Consider the following 13,397-nt stretch of genomic DNA (forward strand, 5'->3'; position numbering starts at 1 on the left):
ACGACTCCTTATTACAGAACATATGTTTGTAATCTTAAGAAACACCATATTAGGGAATATGGGAATTTCTCATAAGTTTGGGACGCGTGGTTAAATCTTTGGATTTTTCATAACTTGAACACTATAACTCCAAATCGAGCGCTCTATAGCTCAATAGATTCTATTTTTCAAGTGTTTTCCAATGATAAATCACATCGTATAGTTTTGAGAAACTTATGGGTATGTTATCCCGGTGCTACCTTTTTAGTATTCAAAAAATAAAAATTTGGAGATTCCCAAACTCACTAATATTGTGTTAAGACCTATACATGCATGTATGCACACAAGAGCATTTGCTTGTTGCTATGAAAGATTGTTTGAACAAATGTTTGTGATTTTCTAAAAAGAGGAATACTTAAGTACAAGATAAACCTATGACCGAGTGCATTATGCCTCCCCTAAGGATACTTGCATGGGCTTTGAACCAAGGGAGCTCAATTTTTTGCTTCGGATTACTAGGACCAACGGTGGGCGCAAGAGGTCTCTCTATAAGCACTTGGCATAGGTTACGAGACAAGGAGCCACGGGAGCTCTAGCCATAATTCCTTGGATATTCTAGGATAAACCTATCCCTTGCGAGCCTCGGTGGATTTCCCCAAAAGCTCGACGCTAGCTGTGGGCGTGCAAACTTCTCCTGGCAGGCACCGATCGCGACCATCATCATGGCAGCGAGGGCCACGTCAACGGCACCAATGACGTTGTGCGGCTGCTGCATGCACACCCATGTGAGGTGCAGGTAAGGGGCACCCTCTGGCCATGTGGCGAGAACCTCAAGGAGGATGGACCACCACCGGGTGCTGAAGGAGTTGCTGAGGTCGATGATGTGGACGTGAGGCTCACCCTCGAGGAACTCAAGGAGGGTGCTCTTGGTGGCAGCGTGGCTAAAGGTGGTCCAAGGGCTACGTCCTGGAAGCAGAGGAGGATGCGGCATATGGAGTCAACGGTGACATGGTGAGAGGCGGAGATGGAGAGAGCAGGGAGGGTGAGAAGCCCGAAGGTGGCCACGCAGTACTTGAAGAGGGCTTATAGGAAGTTCAAAGCGCCTCTGCGAGGCGCTGCTCGCAGTCGCTATAGGGGGAGGCGGTCTCGTTAAGCACAACAACTGCTTCACCCTCTCCTTGTCCTTGCCCGCGATGGCCTTGGCATGGTCCAGCAGTAGGGTCGCCGCCCATCTCATCGCACTGCCACTCGAGCGGCGTCCCATTGGTGAGGCCTTGCTATTGCTTCCTCCTTCCATCCTCGAGGCGACCTGCAGCGTGCTGGCTACAAAAGTACTAGAACAACAACAATGACAATAACAACAACTATAATATCATCATCACATCATCCCCTTCCTCATCATAGCCTCATAACGATACCAATAACCTACATGTTATAATATCATCATCCCATCCTCCCCTCCTCATCAGAGTGTAATCACATATAGATGTGCCAGACATTTCACATGTCGAATAAGTCGAGTTTCTATCATGTGCCATGCCCTTTTTCTCTCCTACTTACTACAATTATAGTCACCTTTGCTTTCAAATGCAAAGAGTGACTAAACATGTGGCATAACTCTTATAGCCTCATTGGAATATCAATAACCTATATTTTGAATGTGCATCATGTGAGCCTTCCTTTCCCCATCTAGGAGCACTTTTCATATAAAGAAAATCCAATGTAGACATTTAGTTAAGAAAGATCTACCTTTGTCATCTAGTTAAGAAAGATTCATTAAAATGTCATGTTTGTATGTCTCAACACACCCCACCTTGGGCCCAATCATCACGTCTTCTAATCTCACATGTGTTTACATCCTCGTGATAGTGACAAATGGAGAGATATAGTGAAATTTTGGTTTTTCTTCTTTTCATTGAGTTGTTCTATCCCATATATATGTGTGAATGAGAGAGAGAGAGAGAGAGAGAGAGAGAGAGAGAGAGAGAGAGTGTGTGTGTGTGTGTGTGTGTGTGTGTTTTAAATTAGTATATTTCTTCACATATAGATTCAAGGCAAATCTTGGCATCATTCCCTAGTCTGTCATAATATATATATCAATCTACCCTACACTATTGCATCATGCTTGATGAGAAGGCTTCATGAAGATATTGGAGAGTTCTTTATTTTCACTAGGATATTATAGAGAGAGTCAATGGACCTGGCATGACATCTATTGCTTCATTAATACTGAAAAGTTGGCCTATCTTGAAACAAATCTTAAAAGGATCATCTAATATATTTTTGTTCAAAGAGCTGCAAGTCAAAACCATTATAATTATAAATGATCAAAGTATCTATCAAGGTTTATATATCTATGATTGAGTAACTAACATCTTACTAGCTCATAGAATAGCTTACCTAGATAGGCAAAACTATCGACTTGTAAAAGTCCATGAGAAACCTAATGTATATAAAAAAGTACTTGTGGCCAAGTTCCATAGTGACTAAAAGATTTACCTAATATATCAAAAAGCTCCTTTTTGAAAGCTACATGCTGTACATTTTGATACAATAAAACTTAAGATTTTGATGGTGTGAATAATATTATCTAAATTAGTTATAAATCTTTCAGATACCCACACCACCGATTTCCATGGCTAATCAGAAAAGAGTTTTCTACCAGCAAGTTAAACCACTTGAGTTTAACAGTGAGGGATTAAAGATAAAAACTAATGCTAAAACATGAATCAAGCAAATGGAAGACTCCTTTTCTGAGGCTAGGATAAGTATAGCCAATCAAGCTATGATCGGATGATTACATCTCAATAGAGAAGAACATCTATGGTGAAAACGATGATGTTGCAATAAAATTGTTATTAAGACATCCTAAACCTATGAATAATTTAAGGTAGATGTCCAAGGAAGATACCTATCCCCAGCATACCAAATTCATAACACGGATGACTTTTTTTTTTGCCTAAGGTAATAAGTCCTAATTGTGAAGGGTTACTATTCCCATTTTGTTTCCCTTCTAAAGTATGCCCTCAAAATGACAATGACACATCAAGTTGTTCATTTTTTTCAAGGCTGAAATCCACTAGTACATGGGCAACTGAAGGTTATGAAACACTCTAACCTCAATTAAGATATGCTACTACAAGCTTATTCCCTCTCCAAAAGGAATTTTTGAGTTACCCCACACACTCCTATCTAAAGAGAGCTAGAGTCAATATTCAAATAAGACATCAAAATTGGAATCGCCTCAACATTATTAATAGTGGCTCTAATTGTCAACCCATAAACTACAACAACCCTCACCCTGTAAATGCCAATCCAAGGGCCCAATCCCAAATAGCAAAGGAAGAAATTGGAAGGAATCCCAAGTATCAACAATTAGGAAAGATGTGCAAGCAAAGGATCAAGATCCTAAATCACAACTTAAGTGCCAAGATTTATCTATTGGGAGGAAGAGCTTGTGTACTTCAAGAAGAGATTATATGTACCTTCTAACCATGATCTAAATAAGAAAATACACTAGGAGGCACATGCTTCTCCATTTTTGAGACATCATGGCTATACTAAGACCCTCAATGCAATAAGGAAGAGCTATTACTAGGAGAAATTAAGAGGTGATGTACTAAAGTATGTCAATGAATGTCTAAAATACCAAATAGTGAAAGAAAAGTATGTCAAAATGCTAGGCCAACTTCAATGTATTGATGTCCCTTAGCTAAAGTGGGAACTCATTAGCATGGATTTTGTACTAGGGTTCAATTCTAGGAGGATACAACTCCATCATGGTAACTATAGACATGCTGACAAAGGTTACCCTTCTTATTCCAATCAAGACAAACTATAAGGCTTCCGACATTGCAAGCCTATTTATCAAGGAAATATTCAGGCTTCATGGTCTACCAAAAATAATTGTCTGTGAGATTGAGACTCTCTCTCTACTTCTTAGTTTTAGACAAGCTTATTTGAAGCTATTGGCATGTAGCTATGTTTTAGTACAACATATCGCCCACAAACAAATCGTCAAAAAGACAAGTCAATCACGTCATAGAGGATATTCTACATGCGTATTATTGTAGAGAACCAAAGCAGTGGATGCAATATCTACCCTTAATGGAATTTCCAACACTAAGGATAGAAGCCTCTAAGAAAATATTGGAGGAAATGGATGAGCAACTTAATGCCATAAGACAATATATCCAATCTACTAAGGATCGTCAAACATCCTACAATGACCTTAAAATATAAGAGTGAATATTCAAAGAGGAAAACCTAGTATTTCTTCATGTCCATCCAAAGAAGAGCTGCTATCATTGGGAGATTTCAAAAGGCTAAGCCCAAGATACTATGGACCCTACAAGATTCTCAAGTGTCTAGGAACCAAGGCATATAACTTACAACTTTCAGAGCACTTAAAGATCTGCAATGTTTTCCATGTTAGTCTTACTAAAAGCTTATATAACCCAACTTGAGAAAATCCTTGATGTAAATCAAAGAGTCCTTAGGAGCAAAACTTTGAGGGAATGTCTTGTCGAGTGAAAAGACTATCCTAAAGAGGATCCACTTGGGTTGATGAGAAAGCCCTAACTAAAAAATATCCTCAATTTCTTTCGAGATGAGAACATCTCGATTCCTCTAAGGGCAAGATAATGTAATGACCTCAAAGAAATATTTTTTAATATTTTTAAAATGAAAAAAAATGAAAGAAACAACCACTACTTTCTCACATTTTCTTCTTCATCATCATAATCGTCAACCACATCTATCTCAACAATCACTTTCATCCCCCATCATCATCACACTCATGACCCATAAGTGTGCTAGTCTAATCCTCTGCTTGATGTGTAGGCTGAAAGCTACACCATCTTGATCTAAAAAATCCAACACTGAATCAATGTAAAGGAAGGCCAAGAGGCTTCTGTCACAATTGAAGCATTAGATTAGCCGAGTCTAGGAAGAATTAAACATTGACTATCATAGTGTGTCATCACTGGAATCCAACTAATGTCATTTTAGGGGGACAGAGTTGAGACTTTACCTATGGATAGAGAGGTTGATGCACATCACTCCCCCTCATTTCTCATTCTCTGTGGACTAAGTATGGTAATGGTTGACTTCAGCTTGAGGGATGATAGCAATGCATCACCTTTAAAAGACAACACTAGATGGCTAACAAGAGACTATAGCACATAACTTAGATTGTCGTTTCAAGTCTATCCTTGTGGGATTGAAGCAGGCTTTCCTTACTTAGTAGATCTGAGTAGCTCAAGATTACGAATGTCTAGTTATTCTAATGAGCTTTAGGCGGCAATAGTCTTGATTACTTCTTGATGGGCTACTGAAATATGTACTATTAATATTCTTAGGCAAGCACATTACAAATACCCATTGCTAGGGCTCCTTCCCGACCCTTGGTGCTCTTGAAAAGGCATGCTTGTTTCAAGTGAATGGACAATGTGGTCATGAATTCAATGTTGGAGTCATGAGATGCATTGAAAATCATATTATGGAAGCCAATTATTCGATGTTTATATAAAAAGATTGAATGTATTTGAGGAGTTGTGCTATATTTTGATTTCTACCTAATGTAAAATGCATAAAGGGTTATTTAATATTTTTAAAGTCCTTTAGCATTCATCTCCTCACCTCTTAGCTAATTAAAAAAATTCCACTCAACACACCCGCACTTACAAGCAACTCATGATATAGAAAGCAACTAAGAATCCGAGCTTCTCATGTTTGAAATTTAATTATGCTAACACCATATTAGAGATTTTGGAAATTTTCTAAGTCCCATTTTCAAATAAGTGATAAATATTTGATCACATGACTAAATCTCATATTTGAAAGTGGGATTTGGGAAGGTAGCTTATGTAGTATTTAGGGTAGACCCCACCTTTAGGTAAGACAACAAAATTTGACCATGTGGTCGAATAAGAAAGGTATTGGGGATTCCCAAAGTGCATGGAAATTTTCTAAGTTCCCTAATGTAGTGTCTGTAGCTAGAAGTTCAAGTTTTATTGATGTTCAAAGCATGAAAACCGCAACCATACCTCTATACGGTTCCAAAATCAAGCAATCCATTGGAAAGGTAGGGGTTTTTAGGGTTTTCCAAAAAGAGCATCACAAAGTGATGAATCAAGATGAAACAACATGGTTTGTCACACTTCAAACCAAGAGATACCACATCATATGGGTGGCAAAGTGTGTAATCATCTAATATCTTCATTAAATTTTATGAGTCTCTTATGTTGTAGAATATTTCTTCTAATGCATCTATATCTTGCTTTTATATTGAAGATCGATCTTATGATAGACTTTCAACCTACTTCCAACTGCCTGAAAGATAGTATATCATTTTTTACTTAACAGATAAGATACACAAGCCCACTTCTACATCAAGAGAATGATCAATCAACAAAAGTATCATCAAAGATTTACTAGAGAAATTAATATTTTTAAATATTTAGTTTGCTGAGCATTGAAATATTTATCTTCATACTAAGATGTATGATTTATCAAATAAACATACCTAAGGTAGTGAATAGGGAAAGGAAGAGGCTACAACCGATGAGGCTAATGGATTTGATAACAATAGGCTAAAGGAGGACTCAATCAATGTTGACACATTATAGCCTAAGTTTTAGTTTTCCTTTTATGATGCAAGCCAAAGTTTGGCACATCTATAACCATGTTTGGTTTGTAAACACGACATGCATTTAGAGAAGGGTCACTAGGCATGCATATAGATGCACCAATAACTTTCTATATTATTGTAAAAATGCAGATACTCTATAGGTATGTTTCCTTGTGGTGAAAAAACTTTAGCATGAGCCATGATCTTGATATAGGTTCTCCATCATGAAGGTTGGTTATATGACTTCATGTGAGGACTTATCATTGCCATAAATTAATGTAATGGTACGAGTAGCTCGTCATTGTGTTAACAATATCACAATAAATATAAAGCATTAGAACCCTAGTCAATTATAGATAATCGTAAAATGTCTCAAGTCCGATAGCGTACTACTTAATAAGTTTAAAAATGCTTGAGAAGTTCTAGGTTAAATGCTATAAGAGATATAGTAATCAAGTGAGGGTTCGTGAGTGCAAACTACGACAAATAGAGGTGACTGCATCGCTCTCAGAATCGCAAGTGAATGTCTGCCATATAAGGAAAGTGTTTAAGATGGCTTCCAAGCTGATGCGAAGATGACACTCTCGTCCTTCCAGGTGAGGGAGAAACCGGTATTATGATCTGAAGGAACAACGCCCCAGCCCTCCTTGTATCTCTTGAGCAGGGCCTTGACATCGTCGAGGACGTCATCGCTGTAGGGTTTCAAAGAGAAGCCCGCCTGCTGCAGGCGCTCGCACCACTGATGGCTTCGCTCTCGCTTCTCGCAGTCGGCCATGGGAGGGGACCCGTCGCAGGCCAGGGTCGCCACCAAGGCCCGGCAGGCTGCCCTCTCGAAGAAGAGGCGCTCGCTGCTGGTGCGAGGGAAGCTCTCGTCGAGGGAGTCAAAGAAGGACGAATAGAAACGGAAGGCCTCCTGGAAGGTGTACACGAACTCATGACGATCAGCCGTGACGTCCTCGTTAGGATCGACGCTGCCGGAGAAAGACGGCGCCGTCAGGTCGACGTCGTCTTCGACGAGGTTGATGAGCCTCGGGGCCATCGCGCGGAAGCAGGCCAGCATGCGGTCACGGTCATGGGGCGGGATGCGATGCAGGCCCTGCATGCAGTTGATGACAACGGCCGCCGCGCCGTCTGGAGCTGCTAGCCGCAGCAGCTCCGCCTCTCCGATGACGTCGAACTCGAAGGGCACCCCCATGAGGCGCGCAAACTTCTCCAGGCGGGCGCCGACCTCGGCCATCATCATGGCGGGGGGGAGACGTGGGCGGCGCCTGCGACGTCGTGCGGCGGCTGCACGCAGACCCACGTGAGGCGCAGGTGCGGGGCGCCCTCCTGGCGCGTGGCGAGGGCCTCTAGGAGGGTGGGCCACTGCGTGCCGAAGGAGTCGCTGAGGTCGATGACGTGGGCGCGGGGCTCACCCTCGAGGGACTCGAGGAGGGCGCCGTTGGCGGCGGCGTGGCCGAAGGTGGTCCAGGGGCTGGCATCCTGGAAGCGGAGGAGGATGCGGCGCATGGAGTCGAAGGTGACGTGGCGGGAGGCGGAGGCGGAGAGGGCGGCGAGGGTGCGGGACCCGGAGGCGGCCACGCGGCAGAAGAGGCCCTGCAGGAAGGCCCAGGCGAGGCGCTGCTCGCAGTCGCCGTAGTGGGAGGCCGTCTCGTTAAGCACCCACAGCAGCTGCTTCACCCTCTCCGTGTCCTTGCTCGCGATGGCCTCGGCGCAGTCCAGCAGCAGGGTCGCCGCCCATCTCGTCGCACTTCCACCCGGGCGGCTTCCCGCTGATGAGGCCATGTTGCTGCTGCTTCCTGCTTCCAGCCTCGAGGCCGACGACCTGCAGCCTCACGAGGCAAAGAATACTTGATCAACAACAACAATAACAACCACTACTATAATGTCATCGTCCATCCTCGGATCCTCCCCCTCCGCACACCCTCATAACAATACCAGTAACGTACATATTACAATACCATCGTCCCATCCTCCGTCCCCCACCCTCAGTGTAGGCACACGTAGACCTGCAAGACATTTCACACGTCGAATAAGTCGAGTTTCCATCGTGTGGGATGCTATTTTTCTCTCCTTACTAAAATTATAGTCACCTTTACTTTCAAATGCAAGGAGTGACCAAACGTGTGGCAAGACTCTTGTAGCCTCATACCAATACCAATATGCACCATGTGAGCCTTCCCCCCACCAGCCCTCCGTGAGCACTTTTCATAATAAAGAAAACCTAATGGAGACATTTAGGTAAGAAAGATATGCCCTTGTCTTCTAGTTAAGAAAGATTCATTAGAAACGTCATGTTTGTATGTCTCACCACACCCCACCTTGGCGCCAATCACCACATTTTCGAATCCCACATGTGTGTTTACATCCTCGTGATAGTCAACAAATGGAGCAATAGCCCCCTCCTTTATTTCTTGTTGTTGGATTGCGTAATCCATCAAAGGTTCATATCTTCATTATTCTTGTCCAATGGAAGATGACCACATGCCAAATAACTTTCAGCCAATTCCAATTGTATAGCTGCCCAAGAAACTCAAAGAAAGGCTACCTACTCTATTGTAACAAAGAGGCTATGCTCAACTCTATACATGCACTGGAAACTTTAAAAAATCCACCTTATCTATTATAGGAAAGATGGATCAAGTTTGCACGTGACAAAAGACAAGCCCAATAATTTCAACATGTAATAAGGGACCTTCCACATCAAGGTTGCCTTAAGAATGTGAGCTTCAATCAATGAGCCTACCATTCCATAAAATTTCAAATGTGCACATCCAATTGACATAATATCATCAAGATTTAAAAACAGTAGGAAATATTCTTTCTTGGTCAAAACATTGTAGTTCATGTGAAGTTGCTGTTGATATTTGGAGAGGCTCTCACTCCCCCTTTACTTTTTCACACCACTGAATCTTCATGTTAAATGCTAAAAGTGACAAATGTATGCCTTTGAAATTTGCAAATGGATGAGATGTGACAACTCAACCTCATGCCCATTTGGCCCTCTTCCTTATATTCTTATTTGACCCTCTTCAAGAAAACAAGAGAACCTCAACTCTAACCTCATGTCCATCTACCCTTCATTGAGAGAAACCTTGGTTTTAGGAAAGGTGCCATGTTTAGTAAGATGAATATATGGTCCAATAGAGAAAGTTGCATGCTATTGTCCATCACTACTCCAAAAAGGAGAAGCTACTCTACACCCTCTCCAACCCTTTATTAAATAACATCAAGGTGTTAATGTCATACGTCTACCAACTTTGTGTGATGTTTTATTTTTACAATAAGGTGTAGTGACTTCACTCAGATTATGTGTGTCTTGTTGTAAGCCTTGCTTTGGTAGTGATAGTACTAGGTTTATGATGGCAAAATAAGTGTAAGGTGAGAGTGATTAGTTTTCTCTACATGGCCATGATCAAGAAGAAGATAAAAGTTTTTCAACATCAACAAAGGCACCAATATCACTCAAAAAAACCAAGTGTTGGTACAACTTAAGAAATTGATCGACAATGTAGTAATGACTATAAACTCCAAAACCTAAGAAGTAATATATGAAGAAAGAGTTGTGTCTAGCAACAAGTTTGCAAAGCTAAGAATGGTTTGCTATGACCATGATCTTATAAAAAAATAGACTAATTCCATTGGCAATCTAGCCCAAAGCCACCATACATCACAAATCACATGAATTGAGTCAAATGGGTAGCAATGTGCAATGGAGCATTGTCCTTTTGTTCCCAAAAAGAGCTTGTAACTTTAGTTCCCAAAAGTTAGGGTTCCCTTTTCTTTCTCTATTCCCAAAAGCAAGGGCTACTTTTCCTCTCTCTACTTGTGGGTACTTATTCACTTCGGATTCATCATGCCAACATCCCATTGTATAAGCATATGCTCTAACTAGCGATGCTAACAAAGATGTCCCTAGCCATGGTGACATATTGTTATGACTCGTAGTCTTCACATTACACACATATGCTCTAGTTAGTAATAGTAACAAGTATGTCCCTAGCCATGGTGACAAATGTTATGAGTCATAGTCTTAACTACTATACTACCTGCATATTGAAGAAGGATAAGAATGGCAATGGTTTATGCTCAATTTGGGTAAACAGAGAACAAGAGGTGCCACCATGCAAGAAAGTAAAATTCTAATGGTACGTTATGTACTTTTAGGCCATGTGTCTTTTCCAACAATGTGTAGTTCCTAATAGGTTGAAGTGAAAGTATTTCATAGCTAACAAGGGGCAATAGATACTTACATGAATTGCACTTAGAGGGTTCACACACACACACACACACAACAAATATATAGGAGTACATGTAGTGATTTCAATTAGATGTGTGCTTCATGTTGTCAACCTTGCTTAGCGACTATGCCAACAGGTTTTTGATGTCAACATAGATGTAAGGTGAGAGTAATTAGTTGTATCTATATGACCATGATTAAGTAGAAGACACATCTATCAACATCAATAAAGGTACCAATACCACTCAAACAACCCAATGTTGGGAGATTTTACCGAATTGATGGACAACCTAGTATGAATACAAACTCCAAAACCTAGGAAGCAATATATCAAGGCAGAGTTCTGTCGATCTAAATGTTTTCAAAACTAAGAATGTCTTGCTATGATTGTGATCCTATAAAAAAATAGACTAATTCAAATTTTGGCAATCTAGGCCAAAGCCATCATACATCACAAATCACATGAACTAAAAGAATGTGTAATACGGTGCACTGGAGCATTGTCCCTTTTTCATTGAAAAAAGAGCTTGTAACTTTAATTCCCATAAGAAAGGGCTCCCTTTTCTTTCTCTATTCTCAAAAGCAAGGTTTGCTTTTCCTCTCTCTCTTTATGGGTACTTATTCACTCATGATTCATCTTGCCAACATTCCATTGTATAAGCATATACTCTAACTAGCAATGCCAACAAAGATGTCCCAAGCCATGGTGACATATGTTATGAGTCATTGTCTTAACTACTACACGCATATGCTCTAACTAGCAATTCTAACAAATCTGTTCCTAGCCATGGTGACACAGGTTACGAGCCGTCGTCTTAACTACACCACCACCTGCATATTCAAGAAGGATAAGAGTGACAATGGGGAAAGAGAGAGCGAGAGGCGCCACCAGGCATGAAAGTAAAATTCTAATCGCACGTTTTGTTCTCTCACTCCATGTGTCGTTTCCAACGATGTGTAGCGGCTACCCCTAATTAAGTTGAAGTGAAAGTGTTTCGTACCTACTAACTAGCAGGGGGCAATAGATCCTTACAGCCGCAGTCATGAGACGAGACAGACACAGAGAGAGAGAGAGAGAGAGAGAGAGAGAGAGAGAGAGAGAGAGATCTAGGAGTACACATCAGTCTCCAGCATGAGAACTGTGCGCGGAAATGAGCGGTACACACTGACGATTGTTTTATACCAGAGTTGTGCCTCGGCCGAGTGGTACACGCAAATATCCGCTCTCATTGTGGATGAGCTCACAGACATACAAGGATGAACGGTTGTCTATCGGCTCGAATAGTTTGTCATGTCTTGTACATGAAGATATCTGCCCCTTCACGTAAACATAGTGAGGGCAGTGATCAGGACACCAAACATTCTTTTCCAGTCCATCCCGCTTTAACAGCTGCAAGCGATGTCTTTATTCATGTATCTGTATGCCCCTGTCGTCGAGACTGTGCATATAATAGATTGTCATGTCCATAGATTCCTCGCGCACTAACCAGTCTATCGAGTCTCGACTGAGAGAGACGCCGAGAGAGAGAGACATCGTCTACTTTAAATCATGACATCGCACACTGCCCACTATATTCTTCTTTTGCGCGGACGATGTATGATGTGCCCACGTTGCACAGATGTCCAAGGTACGTCATTGACAAGGCTTTCATGCTTACCTCAATAAGCCTTTTTGCGGCACTTAGTATGCAGTTGTGGCCTTTGGTCAAAGTTCTTTTACTAACGAGTGCTCACGTGACCCCTTTTCCTCTTTGTAAATTATCTTGGCCATTACTCTTCAAGATTTGGTTGTGACGGCCCCTTGATTAGTGGCATTTCTTTGTTGTAGGAGGAGGCCAATTTAAGCATATAAGGAGACTCTTCTAACTACCAAAAAGCTGACATGTCTTGCAATCATTGGAAGAAAATGTGCTAAAATTGTGATATTATTGGCTCCTCCTCTATGCTTTTTTTTCCAAGGCATCTTTATGTCGTCACAAATCTGTGGGCTTTTTCCACAACACAAAAAATTCACTTGCCAACCATCACAAGATTAGAATGCGCTTGGAACAGTATGCTACCTCTCGGCTAAGATTTAAGTAGGGGCAGATAGCTCTCATAAATTCAAGTTCCCCCTTATCCTAGTCGGCTTGCAAAGCTTAGGGGGACTACATTTTTCCCACCACATTTTTGTGAGCAAATGTAGGATGAACATCATGCTTTGAGCATAATGATACTTTTATAGTTGCAAGCTCTCTTAGTTGAGTAGCTAGAGAAAATGGATATTACCATCAAGATCTTTGCATACACTTGACATGTTGACATACACTAATGTCCCCAACTTGGCTTCTCCTAACATAACCACATGTGTGGATTGGTCTAAGTTTACATCGATAAAGGGAAACAAAGTTGGACGTGATAACCATTTTGTTAAAGGTTAAGATAGCCCTATCAATAATCCACATTAGAGAGAGAGATGTCATAAAATTCTATATTCCATATGAATCCATTTGATACAAAGGTGTTTGGTAATAAATTTGCATATCACCTCGATATTGGTGCCATGAG

The 13,397-nt window shown here is 41.3% G+C and overlaps 1 protein-coding gene across 1 annotated transcript; it reads right to left on the reverse strand.

The window, feature by feature from the left end:
* Window positions 1-7,115: 7,115 nt before the first annotated feature.
* Window positions 7,116-12,216, reverse strand: LOC148025551 (protein SHORT-ROOT 1-like). The gene is given in 4 exon segments (XM_087692774.1): window positions 7,116-7,856; window positions 7,859-8,435; window positions 8,560-8,619; window positions 12,034-12,216. Coding segments are annotated over 4 exon segments (1,404 nt in total). The 5' UTR covers window positions 12,102-12,216; the 3' UTR covers window positions 7,116-7,157.
* Between the last annotated feature and the right edge of the window lie 1,181 nt (window positions 12,217-13,397).

The sequence above is a fragment of the Lygodium microphyllum genome, chromosome 14, assembly GCF_053477565.2.
Source record: "Lygodium microphyllum isolate KBCC chromosome 14, Lygodium_microphyllum_v1.1.10, whole genome shotgun sequence".
NCBI lineage: Eukaryota > Viridiplantae > Streptophyta > Polypodiopsida > Schizaeales > Lygodiaceae > Lygodium > Lygodium microphyllum.